The sequence below is a fragment of the Leptonotus elevatus genome, chromosome 9 (genome assembly GCF_054856555.1).
Source record: "Leptonotus elevatus isolate MCC_2025b chromosome 9, RoL_Lele_1.0, whole genome shotgun sequence".
In the NCBI taxonomy this organism is placed as follows: Eukaryota; Metazoa; Chordata; class Actinopteri; order Syngnathiformes; family Syngnathidae; genus Leptonotus; species Leptonotus elevatus.
The window spans coordinates 8,934,004-8,951,756 of record NC_141247.1 but is presented as its reverse complement, the minus strand read 5'-3'; the positions used below and the strand labels follow the sequence as shown (position 1 = coordinate 8,951,756).

At 42.1% G+C, this 17,753-nt stretch overlaps 2 protein-coding genes across 2 annotated transcripts; one reads left to right on the top strand and one right to left on the bottom strand.

Moving 5' to 3' along the window:
- Positions 1-6,813: 6,813 nt before the first annotated feature.
- LOC147168289 (immunoglobulin lambda-1 light chain-like) lies at positions 6,814-9,018 on the bottom strand. The gene is made up of 4 exons (XM_086085007.1): positions 8,948-9,018; positions 8,540-8,867; positions 7,886-7,923; positions 6,814-7,185 (listed from the first exon to the last, which is right to left on the bottom strand). The coding sequence occupies exons 1-4, from the start codon at positions 8,985-8,987 to the stop codon at positions 6,866-6,868; spliced, it is 726 nt and encodes a 241-aa protein (XP_085941133.1). The 5' UTR covers positions 8,988-9,018; the 3' UTR covers positions 6,814-6,865.
- A 3,980-nt stretch (positions 9,019-12,998) lies between these two features.
- On the top strand, positions 12,999-17,713 carry hdac3 (histone deacetylase 3). Its single transcript, XM_086084970.1, has 15 exons — positions 12,999-13,176; positions 13,558-13,640; positions 14,006-14,148; positions 14,262-14,343; positions 14,944-15,000; positions 15,099-15,154; positions 15,216-15,349; positions 15,501-15,581; positions 15,671-15,744; positions 15,812-15,876; positions 15,955-16,044; positions 16,133-16,191; positions 16,334-16,413; positions 16,485-16,642; positions 16,744-17,713. Exons 1-15 carry the CDS (start codon positions 13,122-13,124, stop codon positions 16,811-16,813), a joined length of 1,287 nt encoding a protein of 428 aa, XP_085941096.1. The 5' UTR covers positions 12,999-13,121; the 3' UTR covers positions 16,814-17,713.
- Positions 17,714-17,753: the final 40 nt, after the last annotated feature.

The window sequence follows — 17,753 nt, the reverse complement described above, 5'->3', positions numbered from 1 at the left end:
TTTTTATAATTATTATCACAACCTATACTCAGAAACTAATAAGCCTAACCCAGAGCATATTGAGGAATTCCTCAGTAGCTTAAATATACCTCAGTCAACTACTGAATATAAAGATATGTTAGATGCACCACTTACTATAAACGAGTTGTACAGTGCTCTAGATAGTATGCCAAATGGCAAAGCACCTGGCTCGGATGGTTATCCGGCTATATTTTTAAAGCACTTCTGGTCAATGCTTGCTCCACTATTCTTAAGAGTAGTAACAGAAATTAAAACTAATGGTCACATACGCCCACACATGCATACAGCAGCAATTAAACTTTTATTAAAGCCAGAAAAAGACCCCACCCTTCCATCAAGTTACCGTCCGATTTCACTAATTAACACTGATATTAAAATTATCACTAAGGCTTTTACATCTAGATTAGAAACAGTAATCCCGACAATCATTCATAGCGACCAAACAGGCTTTATTAAAGAGCGTCACTCTACTAATAATATTAGGAGGCTCTTTAACCTTATTAGTATGTCTCAGCGGCCTGATAAAAAGGCAGTTATTGTATCATTGGATGCAGAAAAAGCTTTTAATAAAGTTAACTGGTCCTTCCTCTTTGCTGTTTTAAATAAATTTGGCTTTGGGAAGTCATTTATTCACTGGGTGTCAGTATTATATGATTCTCCTAAAGCTACTGTTACTACTAATGGGATTATATCTAAGAGTTTTACTCTACAGAGAGGCACAAGACAGGGATGCCCACTGTCGCCTTTATTATTTGCAATATTTATTGAACCGCTTGCATTAGCCATACGCCAGGAAAGAATGATTCAAGGAATTCACTCTGGGGTAACAGAACATAAAATTAATCTATATGCCGATGATATTTTACTTTATTTAGAAAAGCCTGCTATTTCGTTAGGGGAAGTATTTAACTTAATAACTAAATTCTCACAGTTATCAGACTATTCTATTAACTGGACAAAATCAACACTTCTACCTATTACAGAAAATGCATGGAACCCTGCAAGCCAGGACCCACACTACTCATTTCCTATAGGTAATTTAAAATACTTAGGAATACAAATCTCACCTAAATTAACTGATTTAATTAATTTAAACTTTACTCCACTTCTGGATAGCATTTATAGTGACTTGGAGCGCTGGAATAATCTTCCTATTTCTCTAATAGGACGAATAGCCACTATTAAAATGAAAGTTTTACCCAAAATAAACTATTTTTTCTCAATGGTTCCATTTAAACCTACGGCTAACTGGTTCCAGTTGTTGGACTCAGCCGTTACAAAATTTTACTGGAATAAAAAAAAAGCAAAGATTAGTCTATCTACTCTTCAGAAAAATAAATCCAAAGGAGGTCTAGAGGCACCAAATTTTATGCACTACTATATAGCCAACCAGCTACAATATATTATTTTATGGGCACAACCCAATAGAGATACTAACTGTTGGCTGGAACTAGAACAGAAGGATTGTAATAACCTCAGACTCCTAGATTTACTCTTTATTACAACATCGATTAAGCGACATAACTGCTTTAAAAATCCAATGATTTCCGCCACCCTGACTGCCTGGTGGAAGGCACTAGAAATGACAAAAGCCCAAGTGGAGCCCTGCGGGCTTTCTCCCCTATGGCATAACCCCGACTTTCAAATTAACAACCAATCGTTTTATTTGAATGTGTGGGAGCAGAAAGGAATTACACATCTCCACCATCTCTTCTCAGATAATATGTTTATATCATATACATCCTTGCTCCAAAAATACAAAATAAAAAAACTGAAACTTTTTACATTATTTGCAAGTTAAAAGTATGATAAAGAAACAAATTCCAACACTTCAGGGTACGCTCCAACCGCCTGTTTTAGCTAAAGATATTACCAAGCTTTCTCCGACAACAAAAAAACTCTCAAAAATATATAAGTTACTTTCATATACTGATAAAACGTCTTTAGCCATCTCGAAATGGGAAACAGACTTGTCTATAGCTCCGGACTTTTGGATTCAAGTTTGTGAAAACGTTTTTAAAATGACAAAACACACAAATTTACAACTTATCCAATATAAAATTATTCACAGAACATACATTACTCAATATATGATGAAGAAAATGGGACTCTCAGACTCCGACATTTGTCTCCAGTGTTTACAAAACACTACAGACACTTATTTTCATGCTTTAGGGTTATGTACTCCGGTTATGTGTTTCTGGACTAAAGTCTTAGAAAAACTTTCCGCTGTCTTGGACTGTAGGATACCGCTCTCTCCAAACTTGTGTTTGCTAGGTGACTTAACAACAACTGACTTACCACATAAACAATTTCAATCTATACTTGTAGCCCTTTCTATCGCAAAAAAAACAATTCTTGTTAACTGGAAAAATAAACAAACTCTGAATATCGACCAATGGTCTAACCTCCTCAAAAATCACATTTTAATGGAAAAAATATCTGCCTCAAATAAAAACCAAATGTCAAAATCTAAAGAAACATTGTCTACGTATATAGAATTTTTTAACCTAAACCTGGTTACTTAATTCTGCCTGTTAGAGAGAGCCACAGCAGCGTGATAACTTGCATTGATGTTTCTGTATTTGGCAATTTGTAACTAATGGTTGTGTCTTTATAGTCAGGAACCCGGCTGCTGCCAGCGGGATCGAGCGGATTCGCCTCTGATGGGCACCAGGGGTTGATATTCGGATTCACGGCATGCCAGTGGATTAATTCTGTGGGTGCTGTCCCCCCTGGCTGGGCGTGGGCGGGTCTGCCCCTCTGTTGGCTGCTGGGTGGCGGCTGCGTCTTGGCCGTTCCCTGGGTCTCTTGGGGGGTGCTGCGTTGCGGGGCTTTCCCTGGTGTCTGGGGTGGCGCCGTTCCGGCGCGGTCCGTCGCTATGGGGCCGGCGACGCGGTTCGGGGCCTGTGGGCCGCCGGGGTGCCCGGTGGTTCCCTCTCCCCTCCCCCTTCCTCCCCCTTGCTGCCTCTCCCTCCTCGCCTCTCCCCGCCCGTCCTCCGCCTGCCTGTCCCTTCTCCCTCGTCACCCTTCCTCCTCCTCTCCCCCTCTCTCTGCGGCCCTGCCGCTGCCCCCTGCCCTTCTTGTCGTCTCCTTCCCCCCTCCCTTCCCCCTCCCCGGTACGCTTTCCTTCCCCTCCCCTGGGCCGGGGGCTCTATCCATGGCCCGGGTCTCGGTGCTCCGGGGGCCGGCGGGGGTGGCTGGGGTTTGATGTTGTGCCCGCCCCGCTCCGGTGGGCGTCCTGGCACCTCGGGCGGGCCCCAGTATCCGGGGGGCGAGCCCTATCGCCCCGCCGGGTGCGCCTCCTGCCCCCGCCCGGTTGGGGAGGGCCCCGCTGGTCGCTCCTCTTAACTCACTACACTAGGTTTGCACAATACACTTTTATAGACATATAATAGGGCACATAACACACTTTGGGGGGTGGGGTAGGGTGGAAACACCGTCTTCACCCTTTAATACACCACACAACTTGGGGGGGGGGGGGTTGTGGGGGTGCCATCGGATGGGGACCGCGGTATAGACCAGTGCTGCTGTCCCCTGTCCGTGTCCCCGCCCCCCCCCCCCCCTATCTATTTTTTTTTAATGCACCACATACACTCAGTAACATGCTTGGGAGGCGGGTGGATCGGAGCGTGGGAATATCATTTCCCTCGGCTCCGGTTCACCTGCTCCTAATTTTAATGCACCCCACACACACACACACACACACTTGTATATACACTGGGTGGGGTCACATTCACGGTTTAGGGGTAGAGTTCGCCAGTCGGCGAGCTGGCGGACTCAGTAACAGGGGTTAACTTTCACAAAGAACGCTGGGGTGACGACCGGGGCCTTCCCCCGCTGGGCCTGGGGTTCGGGGGTGTCGGCCGTCCTCCGATGCCCCCATCTCCCCTTCTGCCCCCGGTGTTCCGTCCCTCCACGCGGCGGGGGGTAAGGTGGGCGCGGCTGCCCTCTCCGCTCCGCTGTCCGGCCCCTCTTCGGCGCCGGTGCCTGGGTGCGGGTGGTCCCCGGAGGCTGGGGGTCGGGGGTTGGGGGGCTGCCGGTTGGTCGGGGGGGTTTGTTGGGGGGTGGGGGGGGGGGGGTTGTGGGGTGGGGGGTGCTGGGGTGGGGGGTGTCTGGGGGATTGGGGACCTGGGGGAGGCTGCCTCTGGGGTGGGGTGCCTGGCGGGCCTGCAGTGCCCCGTCCTGCTGCGTTGGGTCGGGGGCGCGGGCCGTGTTGGGGTGGGGGGCGCTCCTGCTCCTGGGTTTGCTCTCCGGCCGGTGGCCCTGGCGGGGCCCGGGGGTCGTCCTTTGGCGCTGCCGCGGCCTGAGGGGCCCTGAGGTGTTGCGCTTGCTCTGTCCTGGCGGGGGTCGACGGCTCCCCTCTTTGGTGGAGATTTTCATGCATGCCAGATCCACCACACCAGCATCTATCGAAACTCAGACACAATCTGCTTCCCCCTCAGGTCATTGAATCGGTGGAGGCTGGTGTCTGTGGATCTCACTCGGCTTCGTCTGTCCTTCCTTCCTTTCCTCAGTCTCACCTTCGGTCTCTTGAGGTCTCCCTGATTTTTTATTTTTTTGGGGATTTGTTGGAATTTAGATGTTTCTTGGGTTGGGGAAGAATTCTGGTGGGTGGCCCGGTGGGTGGTGTCTGGTCGGTGCTGGATTTCACCTTCCTTGGTTTTCTTTGGTCCCCTCGGGTTTCCTGACGGCGGTGTTCGATTTAGGTGAACGTTATGGGATTTTTTCTAATAGGTTTTTGGTGAGCACGCACGCAAGCACGCACGCAAGCACGCACGCACGCACGCACGCACATACACATACTCACCCACATACAAAAAATAATTATATATATATATATATATATATATATATATATATATATAAATAAAAAATAAATAAAAATATTATAAATATAAATAGAGGTTAGCTAAGAAAAAGTGTGACACTGGGAGGACTGAAGAGAGTAGACAGGAGTACAGAGAAATTCAGCGTAGGGTGAAAGTGGAAGTGGCAAAGGCAAAACAAGGGCCTTACGATGACTTGTATGCTAGGTTGGATAGTAAGGAGGGAGAGACTGATCGATACAGGTTGGCAAGGCAAAGAGACAGAGATGGGAAGGATGTAAAACAGGTCAGGGTAATAAAGGAAGTGTGTTGACAGATGCCAGTAGTGTGATGGGAAGATGGAAAGAGTACTTTGAAGAGTTGATGAATGAGGAAAATGAGAGAACGGAGAGTAGAAGAGGTGACCGTTGTGTGCCAGGAAGTAGCAAAGATTAGTAAGGATGAAGTGAGAAGGCCATTGAAGAGGATGAAGAGTGGAAAGGCACTCGGTCCTGATGATATACCTGTGGAGGTACAGAAATGTCTAGGGGAGGTAGCAGTAGAATTTCTCCTCTGTTGAGTGATAGAGCTGTTGTGGGCGGGCCTTCACTTTTGGCTGTGCGCTCTGATAGGAATTGACCGCTTAAATAATAACAAATGAAGAAATGTTCAGCTCGTGTTCAGTCTGGCCGCACTACATTGCCTATGATTCTTAGACTTAAAAGCAGGAAGTAGTTCTATTTCCGTTATAACGAAACGTGAATGTGGACGTAGATAGGACGGCATTTCATTTTTAATCGGTTTATTATATGAATTGCCATGACAACTGTGCGATTTCACATGCATTACAGTGGTTGCTTGAGTTAAGCGTTTGATTCATTCCTTGTCTACACTGGTTGCTCAAAACTCTTCTCAAATTATTTTCCTCATTAAAATATATTCCATTCCAGACTCTCCTCCCCAAAAAACTGTAATGCATTTGTAATCAATGAATGATGTATTACTTGCTATAATATGCTTTTTACTTTACTTAAACAAAAAATATTCAGCCATAAAATAATTATGAGAATGAAACCTTTTTTTGTCACACTTTATCATTCACGTCAATGCAAGTGTGCACGTCGTTCTGGTGTGCACGCCTTGGCCACTTGGGGGCAGTATAAGACAGACAGAAATATAAATTGAAAAAAGCGACTTCACAACTCCTCAGCAGTAATATCGGTCATTCTTTGGAGAGAACAAAGAATATACGCCTGTGTGTTATATTCTCTGTATACTGTATGTGTTGCAGCACCATTTGTGTTTAAAAAAAAAAACAGATGCTTAAAGGTTTATAGTTCACTTATATTTTAGGAATAGTGTTAAAAGACTAAAAAACTAAATTAAAAACTAAAATAAATAAATAAAATAGGCAAAATTAATTTTTTATTTTTTGAAGAAAATTTAAAATTCTGACAAACTGCTACTTGTTGTGAACTGAGTCACTGCCACCACACACCACTCATATCTCAAGTCGGCACTCGCAAGTAAAAACAAAAATATGGCCGAATGACTCATACCTCTGAAAACTTGTAAGTTGGGTCACTCTTATCTCAAGGTGCTTATAAAAAATGCCCTATTTTTTCAACATTTGCAACAGTAAATAATAAAAGAATTAAATAGCCATTAAATGACAAATATATTTGTTATCAAATATTTTGACGGTTTAGCCTTCAAGTCTTTGTTTTTACAAGCGCATGACACCCAAAACACATAGAAATGATTTTATTATTGCTGCATTATGTCCAATCAGAAGGCTCGTCAATTTAGGTGACTGAACGTACACAAAACAACAGTTCGGATATGCGACAGCAAGGGGGGGAAAAATAGTGTTTGAATCTGAATGTAATTACCAATTCAAAAACTTTTGATGATGTTTTTATTGAAGAATTCTAATACATGCTAGCAAGTACGAAGCAAAAAGAAAAACTAAACACTCGCTCCAAATATGCAAACATTGCTCTGGTCTGAAGAGCACACAACTCCATGCTGACCATCTAGGTCACACACTTGGACTTGTTGATGGTGTTTTCAGCAAACTTGGAGCCCAAAGACACTTTGCAGGTGTAAGCGACGTCCGTGTTCCAGTCGGACGTATCCACGGTCAAATAGCTGCTGATTTTGTAAGTGCGGTCCGCTTGTCGCACCGCGAGGCCGGTCACGACGTCGCCGCTCACTGGAAGGCCGCCAGCCAGCCACGTGACGTCTGCATATGGCGACGACTGACTAGCCACGCAGACCAGGGTGGCGCTTTTGGACTGGAGCTCGTCGCTGGCCGGGGGAAAGACTGTCACCACGGGGGCAGGGAGGTCAGAGCCTGGAGGGTTGAGATCCATTTTCTTGTGTTAGCTTTGCAACTCAAGGCCTAAAGTTCAAATGTGCAGAGAAGCCCTCCACACGTATCAAACACTGTACATCATGCACTGAACACTCATCAAAATATATTGTACATTTTAAATTAAGAATAACACAACATATATTATTTACTACAACAAACATGCCATCCAACAAAAATGACTCAGCCACATATTGTTCCATATGAACGGTTTCAAAAAAAGTTATTCACTTATGCCTAATTTTGGTTGACATCTGAATATTTTGCTTTAAAAGCTTTAATTAAATAAAAAAGAAAGAAAGAAAAGAACAATAGCTACTTGGTCAAATATATTTAACAGAATAAAATATATTCAAAGAAAACACACTAAAATGAAAATTGACATTTAAAAAAATTATGATAATAATCCAGACATTATTGTATATTGTCTATCAAAAGTAACCTCACTAATAATTTAAAAATATATTGATTTTTAAATAAATGTAAGTTTAGATTTAAAAAGAAAAAACTATGCTTGAAAGAAAGACATGGTGGCCATCACTGGCAAAAACGGAAATAAATAGTAATTGTGCAAACCTAAACTAAAAGATGGAATTAAAAACTGAACAATACTTGGTAAAATATATTCAACTTGAAATTTGTACGTTAGTAGGTTTTGAAATTGGATGATCAAAGGACTTACTTGTCACAAACAGCTTGGTTCCTCCTCCGAATACCACAGTGATGCCGTTTGAGTTCACAGCCGTACAAAAACTGATGAGTCGGATGACTCTTCCACAACCTTCACTTCGGGCCTCTTCATGACATTTGTTTTTAATCCCAAATACTTCGCGGGTGGCAATATTCACTCCTGTTTCTCTTACCTCCACTTTGGTGTTGGTGGAAGTCAACATATCAGCCAAGTTGTCACCCTGATGGAAACGTCCATTTCACGGAGCGTCTCGAAGACGATTGTTGGCCATGTAGAAACAATAACGCTGCTAACGTTGAGGCTTCTGAACATGGTCCATGTGATTGGAATTTCCATGGCCAATATATTTTCTCCACCGGGATCAGATCTGGAATAAGTCCAGGCAGCTTTTAATGACTAAACTATTTGAAAGGTCTATTTTCATTCCAATGGAAGCATCCATCCATCCATCTTGGATCATATACCAGCTGACTTTTGGTAATTGAAGTGGAGAACACTGTGGACTGCAGACCTTGTAGCCAGCTGAAGACCAACAGGCCCATAACCAGCATTCCTTCCAGTGTAAACGTCCAACATGTGGCGCAGACTCGACACAAAGCAGAAGTAAGAATGGGCACTTTCTGTCACCCGCTAAATCACTGTGATACAGCTTCGCTAGCAGAGCTGTCCCATGTGCTACAGTAATACTCAGCAGAATCTCCTGCTTCTGCCCGTTTAATGATTAACTGGTAATTGGTAGTTGAGGATGTTTTAGCATCAAAACGACTTGAGGAGAATCCTGTTCCAAAGCTAGGCCCGGAGTACGAATGGTAATGATACAGAATAAACTGAGGAGCGTCTCCGGGAATATGTTTATAAAAAGAAACCACATTGCTATCATCCCTCTGAATGTCGCAGTTGAAAACAACTTGTTGTCCTGCAGCAACTGTCATCACCGCCGGAGTCTGGGTCAACACCTTCGCTGCATCACCATCTGTCAAAAGAAGAAAAGAATCAACAACAACATGACTTGAAAATGTTGACACGGAGGAGAAATGCCCGAGATGGTCTCACAAGTCAGAGCGCTGATGAGAAGGAAAATGGTCCCCAACATGGTGTCTGTTAGCGGTGGTGAAACGTCAGGCGAGCGAGTCAATGAAGCAGTTAGAAGGAGTCTGCAGCTTTTAAAAGCGCCAAAGAGGAAGTAGTTGGGAGCTTTACACGTCAGTCATCATTCAACCAGTGGCAGGCTGTGCATTTGGTATGTGGGGATTTACTTAACCTTATCCATCTCTTACCACCATTATAACATCACAATGATAGAAACCATGAATAATATACAAAAACTCAATATAACAGCATGCAAATGTGCCAGCAGTTTACAAGGAGTATTTATAATGGCAAAAACATTCAAGTCACTCAAGAGATTGATTCTGATTTGTTCAAGAAAAGAGTCCCATTGTCAATTTCGTTCACATTTCCTGCAAAGGGAAATCAAATCAAATTTATTTGTGTAGCACATTTAATCGAATTTGATCGATGTCGGACGATAAAGACTGAGAACTATGTAGTTCAGAATTGTGAAGGTACGGCATTTAAACTGTTGGTTATCATTTCTTTCGTCCTTTTTTTTTTGGCCGTGACCAAAACAGCGGCCAGTGATGCATTTGGGCATTTGAGTCGGCCCACCCCCACTATGAGCAACTTGAGCTGCCCAGTCATGTTGTTGGGTCACGTTGGGTCGACAATCACATTTTTCCCCACTAATTAGCTTGTTACGCTTATTTTAGAATAATAGACTCATTTTAAAGCCTCCTAACATGATTGTAGATCGTGTGCCATTGTTGTCTTAGTACATGTAGGCAGTACTGCTAACTACACTAGTGGGATTTGATTGACAGTAAACAGTTGAGTGAGGTGTGGTTTCAGCATATTTTAGGGTAGAGACAACGGTTTGATTTTTCACCATTTCAAGTCCTCATTTATCTATTTGGCAATATTTTTTTTTTTAATCATTCAAATTTGGCAGAATTTTTAATAACACACCAGAATGTTGTCCTGTGTCTGTGAGTTACTTTTTTTTTTACTTGTGGCTGCAATGACGGGCCAGGGGCTTCCAGAGTCAGAGTGAGATCAGCGTGATTTGACAGAAGTGAAACTTGATTTGCATGGAGCCAAAGACGAGGGGAAAAGGGCCTGCAGGTGCGTCCTGGGACGGCAGAGAGTGGATGCTTCGTTAGCCGAGCGCGGAGAGTCGGTTTCTGTTGCGTCTCTCATCTTATTGCAAAACTTTCATCTGATTGAAATCCAATCAACCCATTTTCTTTTTTAACATCTCATCGTAAATACAGAATTGATCATAACTATCTCATAATGCACTCATTGCAAAGTCACATTTACTTCCAGCTTAGTATAATTCTTAAAACTTAATTCTTAAATATTCTTTTAAAAAAAGCCTTTTGCAGTGTTTGTTTTTATTATAATGAATCGTTCAATAGTTTACAATAGAAATTAGATACAGTATATTACAGTATAGAAGAGTTAAAATCGTAACCGCAAGATACAGTAATATTTATATTAGCAGCGAAAAGAGCACCCAAGGCTTTTTGGTGCTCATTTTGGATACACTACAATAATGAAAACAATGGAATTTTCTGTCTTACAAAAAGACATGACATTTTATATTTAACACAATTGAAGTTAGCATGTTGACTTGGCCCACGACAACGGTTTCTGTTTTCAAGTTTTCGCAACTGACACAACTCTACTTCAGTCCCATCGACCGCTTCGCTCCCCTAAGTATGCAAAATAAATGCAAATGCACAATGACACACTTGAAACTGGTGCACCTGCGCACCACTTCTTTCAGAGTAGTCAGGAGACCAGGTGGAAAGGGAGCAAAGCTAGAAGTTTAGGAGCAGGGTTCAATTTCCTCTACCATGGTGCAGATAGGAAGAAAAATGATGAGTAGGAGTTATATTGAAGGAGGATTTTGTTAGGAACGTCCTGGAGGTAAATAGAGTGTCAGATAGAGTGATGAGCCTGAAGCTAGGAATCGAAGGTGTGATGATCAATGTTCTTAGTGGGTATGCGCCACAGGTAGGATGTGAGCTGGAGGAGAAGGAAAACTTTTGGTTAGACCTTGATCAAATGATGCAGAGCATCCCTCGAAGTGAGAGAGTTGTCGTTGGTGCAGACTTCAATGAACACGTTGGTGCAGGAAACAGAGGTGATGAGGAGGTGATGGGCGAGTTTGGTATCCAGGAGAGGAACTACATCAGGGATCAGCTCTGAGCCCCTTCTTGTTTGCTATGGTAATGGACATGATGACAGATGAGTATAGACAGGAATCTCCATGGACTATGTGATGTTTGCTGATGACATTGTGATCTGTAGTGAGAGCAGGGATTAGGTGGAGGAGAAGCTAGAGGCGTGGAGGTTTGCCCTGGAAAGGAGGGGAATGAAGGGTAGCTGTAGCAAGACGTACCTGTGTGTGAATGGGAGGGACCCAAATGAAAGAGTGAGGTTACAGAGAGAAGAGACCAAGAAGGTGGAGGAGTTGAAGTATTTCGGGTCAACAGTCCAGAGCAATAGAGAGTGTGGAAAATAAGTGAAGAAGCGTGTGCAGGCAGGCTGGAACGGGTGGAGAAAAGTGTCAGGTGTGATAGAAGAGTTTTAGCTCAAATGAAAGGAAAGGTTTTGAAAACTGTGGTGAGACCAGCGATGTTGTTTGGTCTGGTGCCACTGAGGAAAAGACAGGAGGCAGAGCTGGAGGTGGCAGAGATGAAGATGCTGAGGGAGTGACCAGAATGGATAGAATCAGGAATGAGTCATCAGAGGGAAAGCACATGTTAGATAGAGGCTTTGGAGATAGTCAGAGATGCCAGACTGAGATGGTTTGGACATGTACAGAGGAGAGATAGTCAGTATATTGGCAGAAGGATGCTGAGTTTCCAAATGCCAGGCAGGAGGTCTAGAGGAAGACCAAAGAGGAGGTTTATGGATGTAGTTAAAGAGGACATGAAGGTAGTTGGTGTGAGAGCAGAGGATGCAGAGGACAGGGTTAGATGGAGGCAACTGATTCGCTCTGGCGACCCCTGAAGGGAAAAGCCCAAAGGAAAATAAATGTCTTCTTTCAGAGTATTCTTTAAAACTTATATTAGAGTATTACCTTTAAAAGTAAATTTTAAAAAATGCATCAGCAATATGAGGACACTGGATTTTATGCCGTCGTTTTGCACCCTGTAAAAATGCCAATTACTGCATTATTTTCCGATCCAATTTTCCGTTTGTATACTGAGTGGTACATACTGTATGTACTGTACTTTCATTTTATTTTTTTATTTTTTTAAATAGAGCAGCTAACCGTTATCAGCTGACCACATACCAAAGTACAAATACTTGGCACTGGTAGATTTTTCCATTACTTTACTTAAGCTTTTTTCTTTCTCTTTCCTACTCCTTACATTTGAAAATGGATATTTTTAATTTACTACCTACGTTGTTAAAAATAAAATAGGTTTGTTAGTTTTTTCAACTTCTACAGATGATGATGCAGTTTACAGACAACCACGGTTGAGATCTTACTTCATTCATTGAAATGTTGGGGACTTGGGCAGAAACAGCGACAGCCGCATAATGAACAAACGTGTACCGGAGAGTACAATCGACGACAGTAACAGATTTGGAGAAGCAAGATCATTTATAAATAACTGTGCATTTTAGAAAGTCAAATAAAATGCCAGAGGGTCTTTATGAGGATATATTTCTGGCGGGGCTATAGCACCTCTTAGTGTTAGTGTAGCTGTAACGCGATCCCTTGACAAGCCAGAAGTCACACAAGTCACTCTTCACAACTTCAACTGTTGACCTGAAGTACATTGATTTCAGAGTCTGTACTTTTTACTTTCACCTAAGTACATGCTTTGAATACGTATTTCAAATTTTAAAAGTCTGTTATAAAACAAATATCTATGCTTCTTCATTAGTACAGAGCTAGCTTCGGTAAGAAACGGTTTGTATTATTATTATTATTATTATTATTATTATTATTATTATTATTATTATTATTCCTTTGGAACCTCTCTTTGCGGCCCCGCCCTTCTCTGTCGTGGTTGTCGCTGCCTGATGACGTGTGCCATTCTGTTTGTACCATGGCAGCGGCTACCTATGCTAACTGAAAGACAAAATGCCGTTTTTATAACACTTAAGGCGGCCACAAATCTAGAAAAACAGCACATCTCTCAGAATGACGAACAGGACGTCGTATTTCTATGACCCTGACGTGGGTAACTTTCATTACGGTGAGTAACGATGGCCGTGCAGGCGAACGGGCCTACGGATGCAATGGGTGCTCATTCATATCGTTCATCATTTTTTAGCTTTTGTGTATATTTTCTTAATTTCCCTCCAGTATTTAATGAGGCGCTTTTTTTTAAATATGTGAAACCCGACATTGGCGTTTCCCAACTGACGCTTATTTGCTCTAATATAATATTCGGCATAATACTTCATTTTTGACAGTTTTTCTGCCAATTTAAGTAATTTTTCGCGATAAGCACCTGACTACAAAAGTTGAATCACATCCCAAACCAAACCCCGTTGGACTCCAGCTTGAAGCTTTAATCATCACGAATTTTACACACAATATGACTGAAATGTTATAATATTTTTTCTCTTATAAGGTGCTGGTCATCCTATGAAGCCTCACCGATTGTCCCTGACTCACAGCCTGGTGCTGCACTATGGACTCTATAAGAAAATGATGGTGAGGTCAACACACTAACAAGACACAACATATGACACTTCTAGCTTTTGGTCATGTGATCGACATTTGTTTATCCGTGGGAGGATAAGCTGTGCTTGTAATGGAAATGCTACTAGTTTTTTCCCCTTCTTAGCTCCTTATATGTGCTCAGATGAGTGCCAAAATGTTGACAGAGAATTAAAGACCGTCACCCGGAATAGTTGACAGCTTTGACTTTGCCTAAAGCCACCAAGGCTAGATAGCGGTTAGCACGGGAAAGCTATCTGTAAACTGCATGCAATTTATATGCAAACTTACCAGTGTAATTTCTATCGTAATATTAAGCTATAGCTATCATAATATGATTATTATTATTTGTTTTACAGGTGTTTAAGCCATACAAAGCGTCCCAGCACGACATGTGTCGCTTCCATTCCGAAGACTACATTGACTTCCTGCAGAAGGTCAGCCCCAACAACATGCAGGGCTTCACCAAGAGCCTCAACACGTTCAATGTGGGAGATGACTGGTGAGTGGTTATGTCCATCCATTCACTTTCTATAAGCACTTCTCACTAAGCTTGCTTGTGAGAGCAATGGAGTTATTGAATGACCGAGGTGTCGTGTCGTTTGTGTGTCTCAGTCCTGTCTTTCCAGGCCTTTTTGAGTTCTGCTCCAGATACACGGGAGCGTCGTTGCAGGGCGCCACTCAACTCAATCACAAGGTAACACACACAATTTCAAAAATATATATCATTTAGAAATGGACATTACTTCATTAGCACTTATCTACCTCATAGTGTTGTTTTTAACTCATTCACTGCCATTGACGGCTATAGACGTCAAACATTCATTTGAACTATTTCTCTTAGTTCAACATTTTTTTTCCACTTTTGCTAGCAAGAGTATGAAAACCTAGATAATTTTTTTTATTGTACATTCAGAACAGATAGACAATTTGTGATTCATCGTTAGTTAACTAGTGAAGTCATGTGATTAATTACAATTTTAAAAAAATTATCGCCCGACGCCCCTAATTTAAAAATTATTATATTATTAAAAATGAGAGGCGTTAGACGATTACATTTTTTAATCGTAATTAATCGCATGACTTCAATAGTTGACTCACGATTAATCAAAAATTGTATATTTGTTATAAATGTACAATACAATTTCTTTTCTAGGTTTTCATAAAAAATGAAATGAAAAAAAAAAGTTAAACTAATAGAAATAGTGCAGATGAATTTTTTACGTCTATAGTTGTCAATGGCAGTGAATGAGTTAATCATTGTATTCATTGATGGCCGTCCTACGTTATTTTCCAGATTTGTGACATAGCTATCAACTGGGCCGGAGGATTACACCATGCCAAAAAGTTTGAGGTCCGAATATATTATGTGATTAATATAAAAATTACGTACCACATGATTTCTTGTTATTATGTATTAGTCATGTATTGGTGTTTGTGTTGTGTTCGCAGGCATCGGGATTTTGTTACGTCAACGACATCGTCATCAGTATACTGGAGCTTCTCAAGTAAGACGACACACAACCCTGATGTATGTCACTCTACATACACCCGTGTGCGTTGTTACAGGTACCACCCGAGGGTCCTGTACATCGACATCGACATTCACCACGGCGACGGCGTGCAAGAAGCCTTCTACCTCACTGATCGCGTCATGACCGTGTCCTTCCACAAATATGGGAATTATTTTTTCCCTGGTACAGGTGAGCTCCATGTTTCTTTCACGTTTCTGTGAGTCAACCGGGAAAAAAAAGAAGTAATTTCACTTGAAATAAATAATTTTAATACTTGAAATAAAGTTTTGTGCTTGTTCCTCCGCAAGCGTGTAATAATGTCGTATGTGTGTTGTCCAAGGTGACATGTATGAGGTCGGAGCTGAGAGCGGCCGCTACTACTGCCTCAATGTTCCTCTCAGGGACGGCATTGATGACCAGAGTGAGTTAGGCCCCGCCCCCTTGCATCAATCAATCAGACCGTTTTACATTTCCACCCTTTGTGCGAATGTCTATTTGCGTGTGCGCTAGGCTACAGGCACCTTTTCCAGCCAGTTATTAAGCAAGTGGTGGATTTCTATCAGCCCACTTGCATTGTCCTGCAGGTAAGGCAAACACGTAGCCCTTAAACTCATCATGTAAAGGTTTTGATTTTGGTTTGAAATGTTTCAGTGTGGAGCGGACTCCCTGGGCTGCGATAGGCTGGGCTGCTTTAACCTCAGCATACGAGGACACGGGTTTGTGTTAGTTATTGCGTATCTTCGTATTCCGATTTCTTGTAAGTTGAAGTGTTTGTTTTTTTCCGTCTGGTGCAGCGAGTGTGTTGAGTTTGTGAAGAGCTTCAAAATTCCCCTTTTGGTCCTGGGAGGAGGCGGATACACCGTAAGGAACGTAGCTCGATGCTGGTAAGTTTGAGCCATGTGGCATATGAAAGATGACATAATTCTTGAATCCATTTCCGATCTTTTCAACTCTCCTTTTTTTGCATTGTAGGACCTTTGAGACATCTCTATTATTGGACGAATCTATCAGCGATGAGCTGCCTTACAGTGGTGAGTTACTGCATCCAAATGACATGTTGAGTTTTTTTTTTTTTTTTTTTTTAGGACTGTGTGGTGCCATCTAGTGGACAACCCATGTAGCCATACTCGTATGTCAACATCATGTCAAACATTTCTTTATTTTTTTCCCCAGAGTACTTCGAGTACTTTGCTCCAGACTTCACGCTGCATCCTGACGTCAGCACCAGGATAGAAAACCAGAACTCCCGACAGGTGAAAATCCAACTCGGCTGTTGTTTAACAACCATGTCACTACATTCCCTTAAATGTGTTGGCAAGTGCAGTATTTGGAGCAGATCCGTCAGACGGTGTTTGAGAACTTGAAGATGCTGAACCACGCCCCCAGCGTCCAGATCCACGACGTCCCCTCGGACATGCTGAGCTACGAACGCACCGATGAGCCTGACCCCGATGAGAGAGGAGGCGATGAAAATTACACAAGGTTCAGAACATACTTTGACTACGACGTTGATGAGTCGACTTGAGAGAATGTTCATTAAATGCGTAGTTTAAAGTCTAATTCCTGGTGTCACCTCTCCACAGGCCAGAAGCAGCTAACGAGTTCTACGATGGTGACCATGACAATGATAAAGAAAGCGATGTGGAAATTTGATCTGCTGGAAGGACTTGAGCAATTTCCAACTAGCTGTTAGCCTTCTGTCTTTTTTTTATTGTTATTATGATGGGCACACAAAACATCTGGATATTTAAAAATATTCAGTGTCAATGTTTTATATATATATTCACAAGAACATATATCATTTACTCATAGTAGTTTTTAAATGTCCATTTTGTGATATTGTTTTCATATTTAGAGGCAGTCACCTGCAATGCTACTTTATTTTTTATTTTTTGGGAAGGTGTGTATCATTACACAACTTTAATAATCTGCAGCTGCTGATAAAAATGTTGATCTAGTTCAAAAGGGCCCATATCATGCTATTTTAAGCTTCCCCTTTGGCACACTAAAATTGGTGATTATTTCTCTAACCCCGAAGTAAGAGGCCTGGCTCGCTAAAACCCCGCCCCTTTCTGTGCGGCTGTTCGCCCTTTTACGACATCTGCCTCAGAGATGGGTGAATGGAGGAAAACGCCACTTTTTGGGTGGGGAATTGGCATTACGATTAAAAGCTGAAAAAGGTTGATTTTGCTTGATAGGCCCTTCTAGAATCATGCACAAAATGAGTTTTAAATCACCATTCAGTTAGTTTAAGATTTCTCATTTACAATCTCCACCTCCTAAGGAAACATGTTGTGCCTTCCTGTTCTCATTGGCTTGACATCAATTTCCATTTGTTATTGTAATCTACATTGTAAAAGTGAGCATGTCACTGTATAATACACAAATACAGTACTGTATATGTCAGCACAGCAGGTGTGCTGTAGTTTAGTGAGTCATTGATCCAATGTTTGTAAAGTGATTAAGCTTTTTTTTTCTGTCTGGTTCTTGTGCTTTTGATATTTTTGCAGCAGTTTTATTTTATTTTTTAATAAAACACATCCAATCTCTAAATCCTCTCCTCGGCCACCGCCACCTTGTCAATTACTTCCTG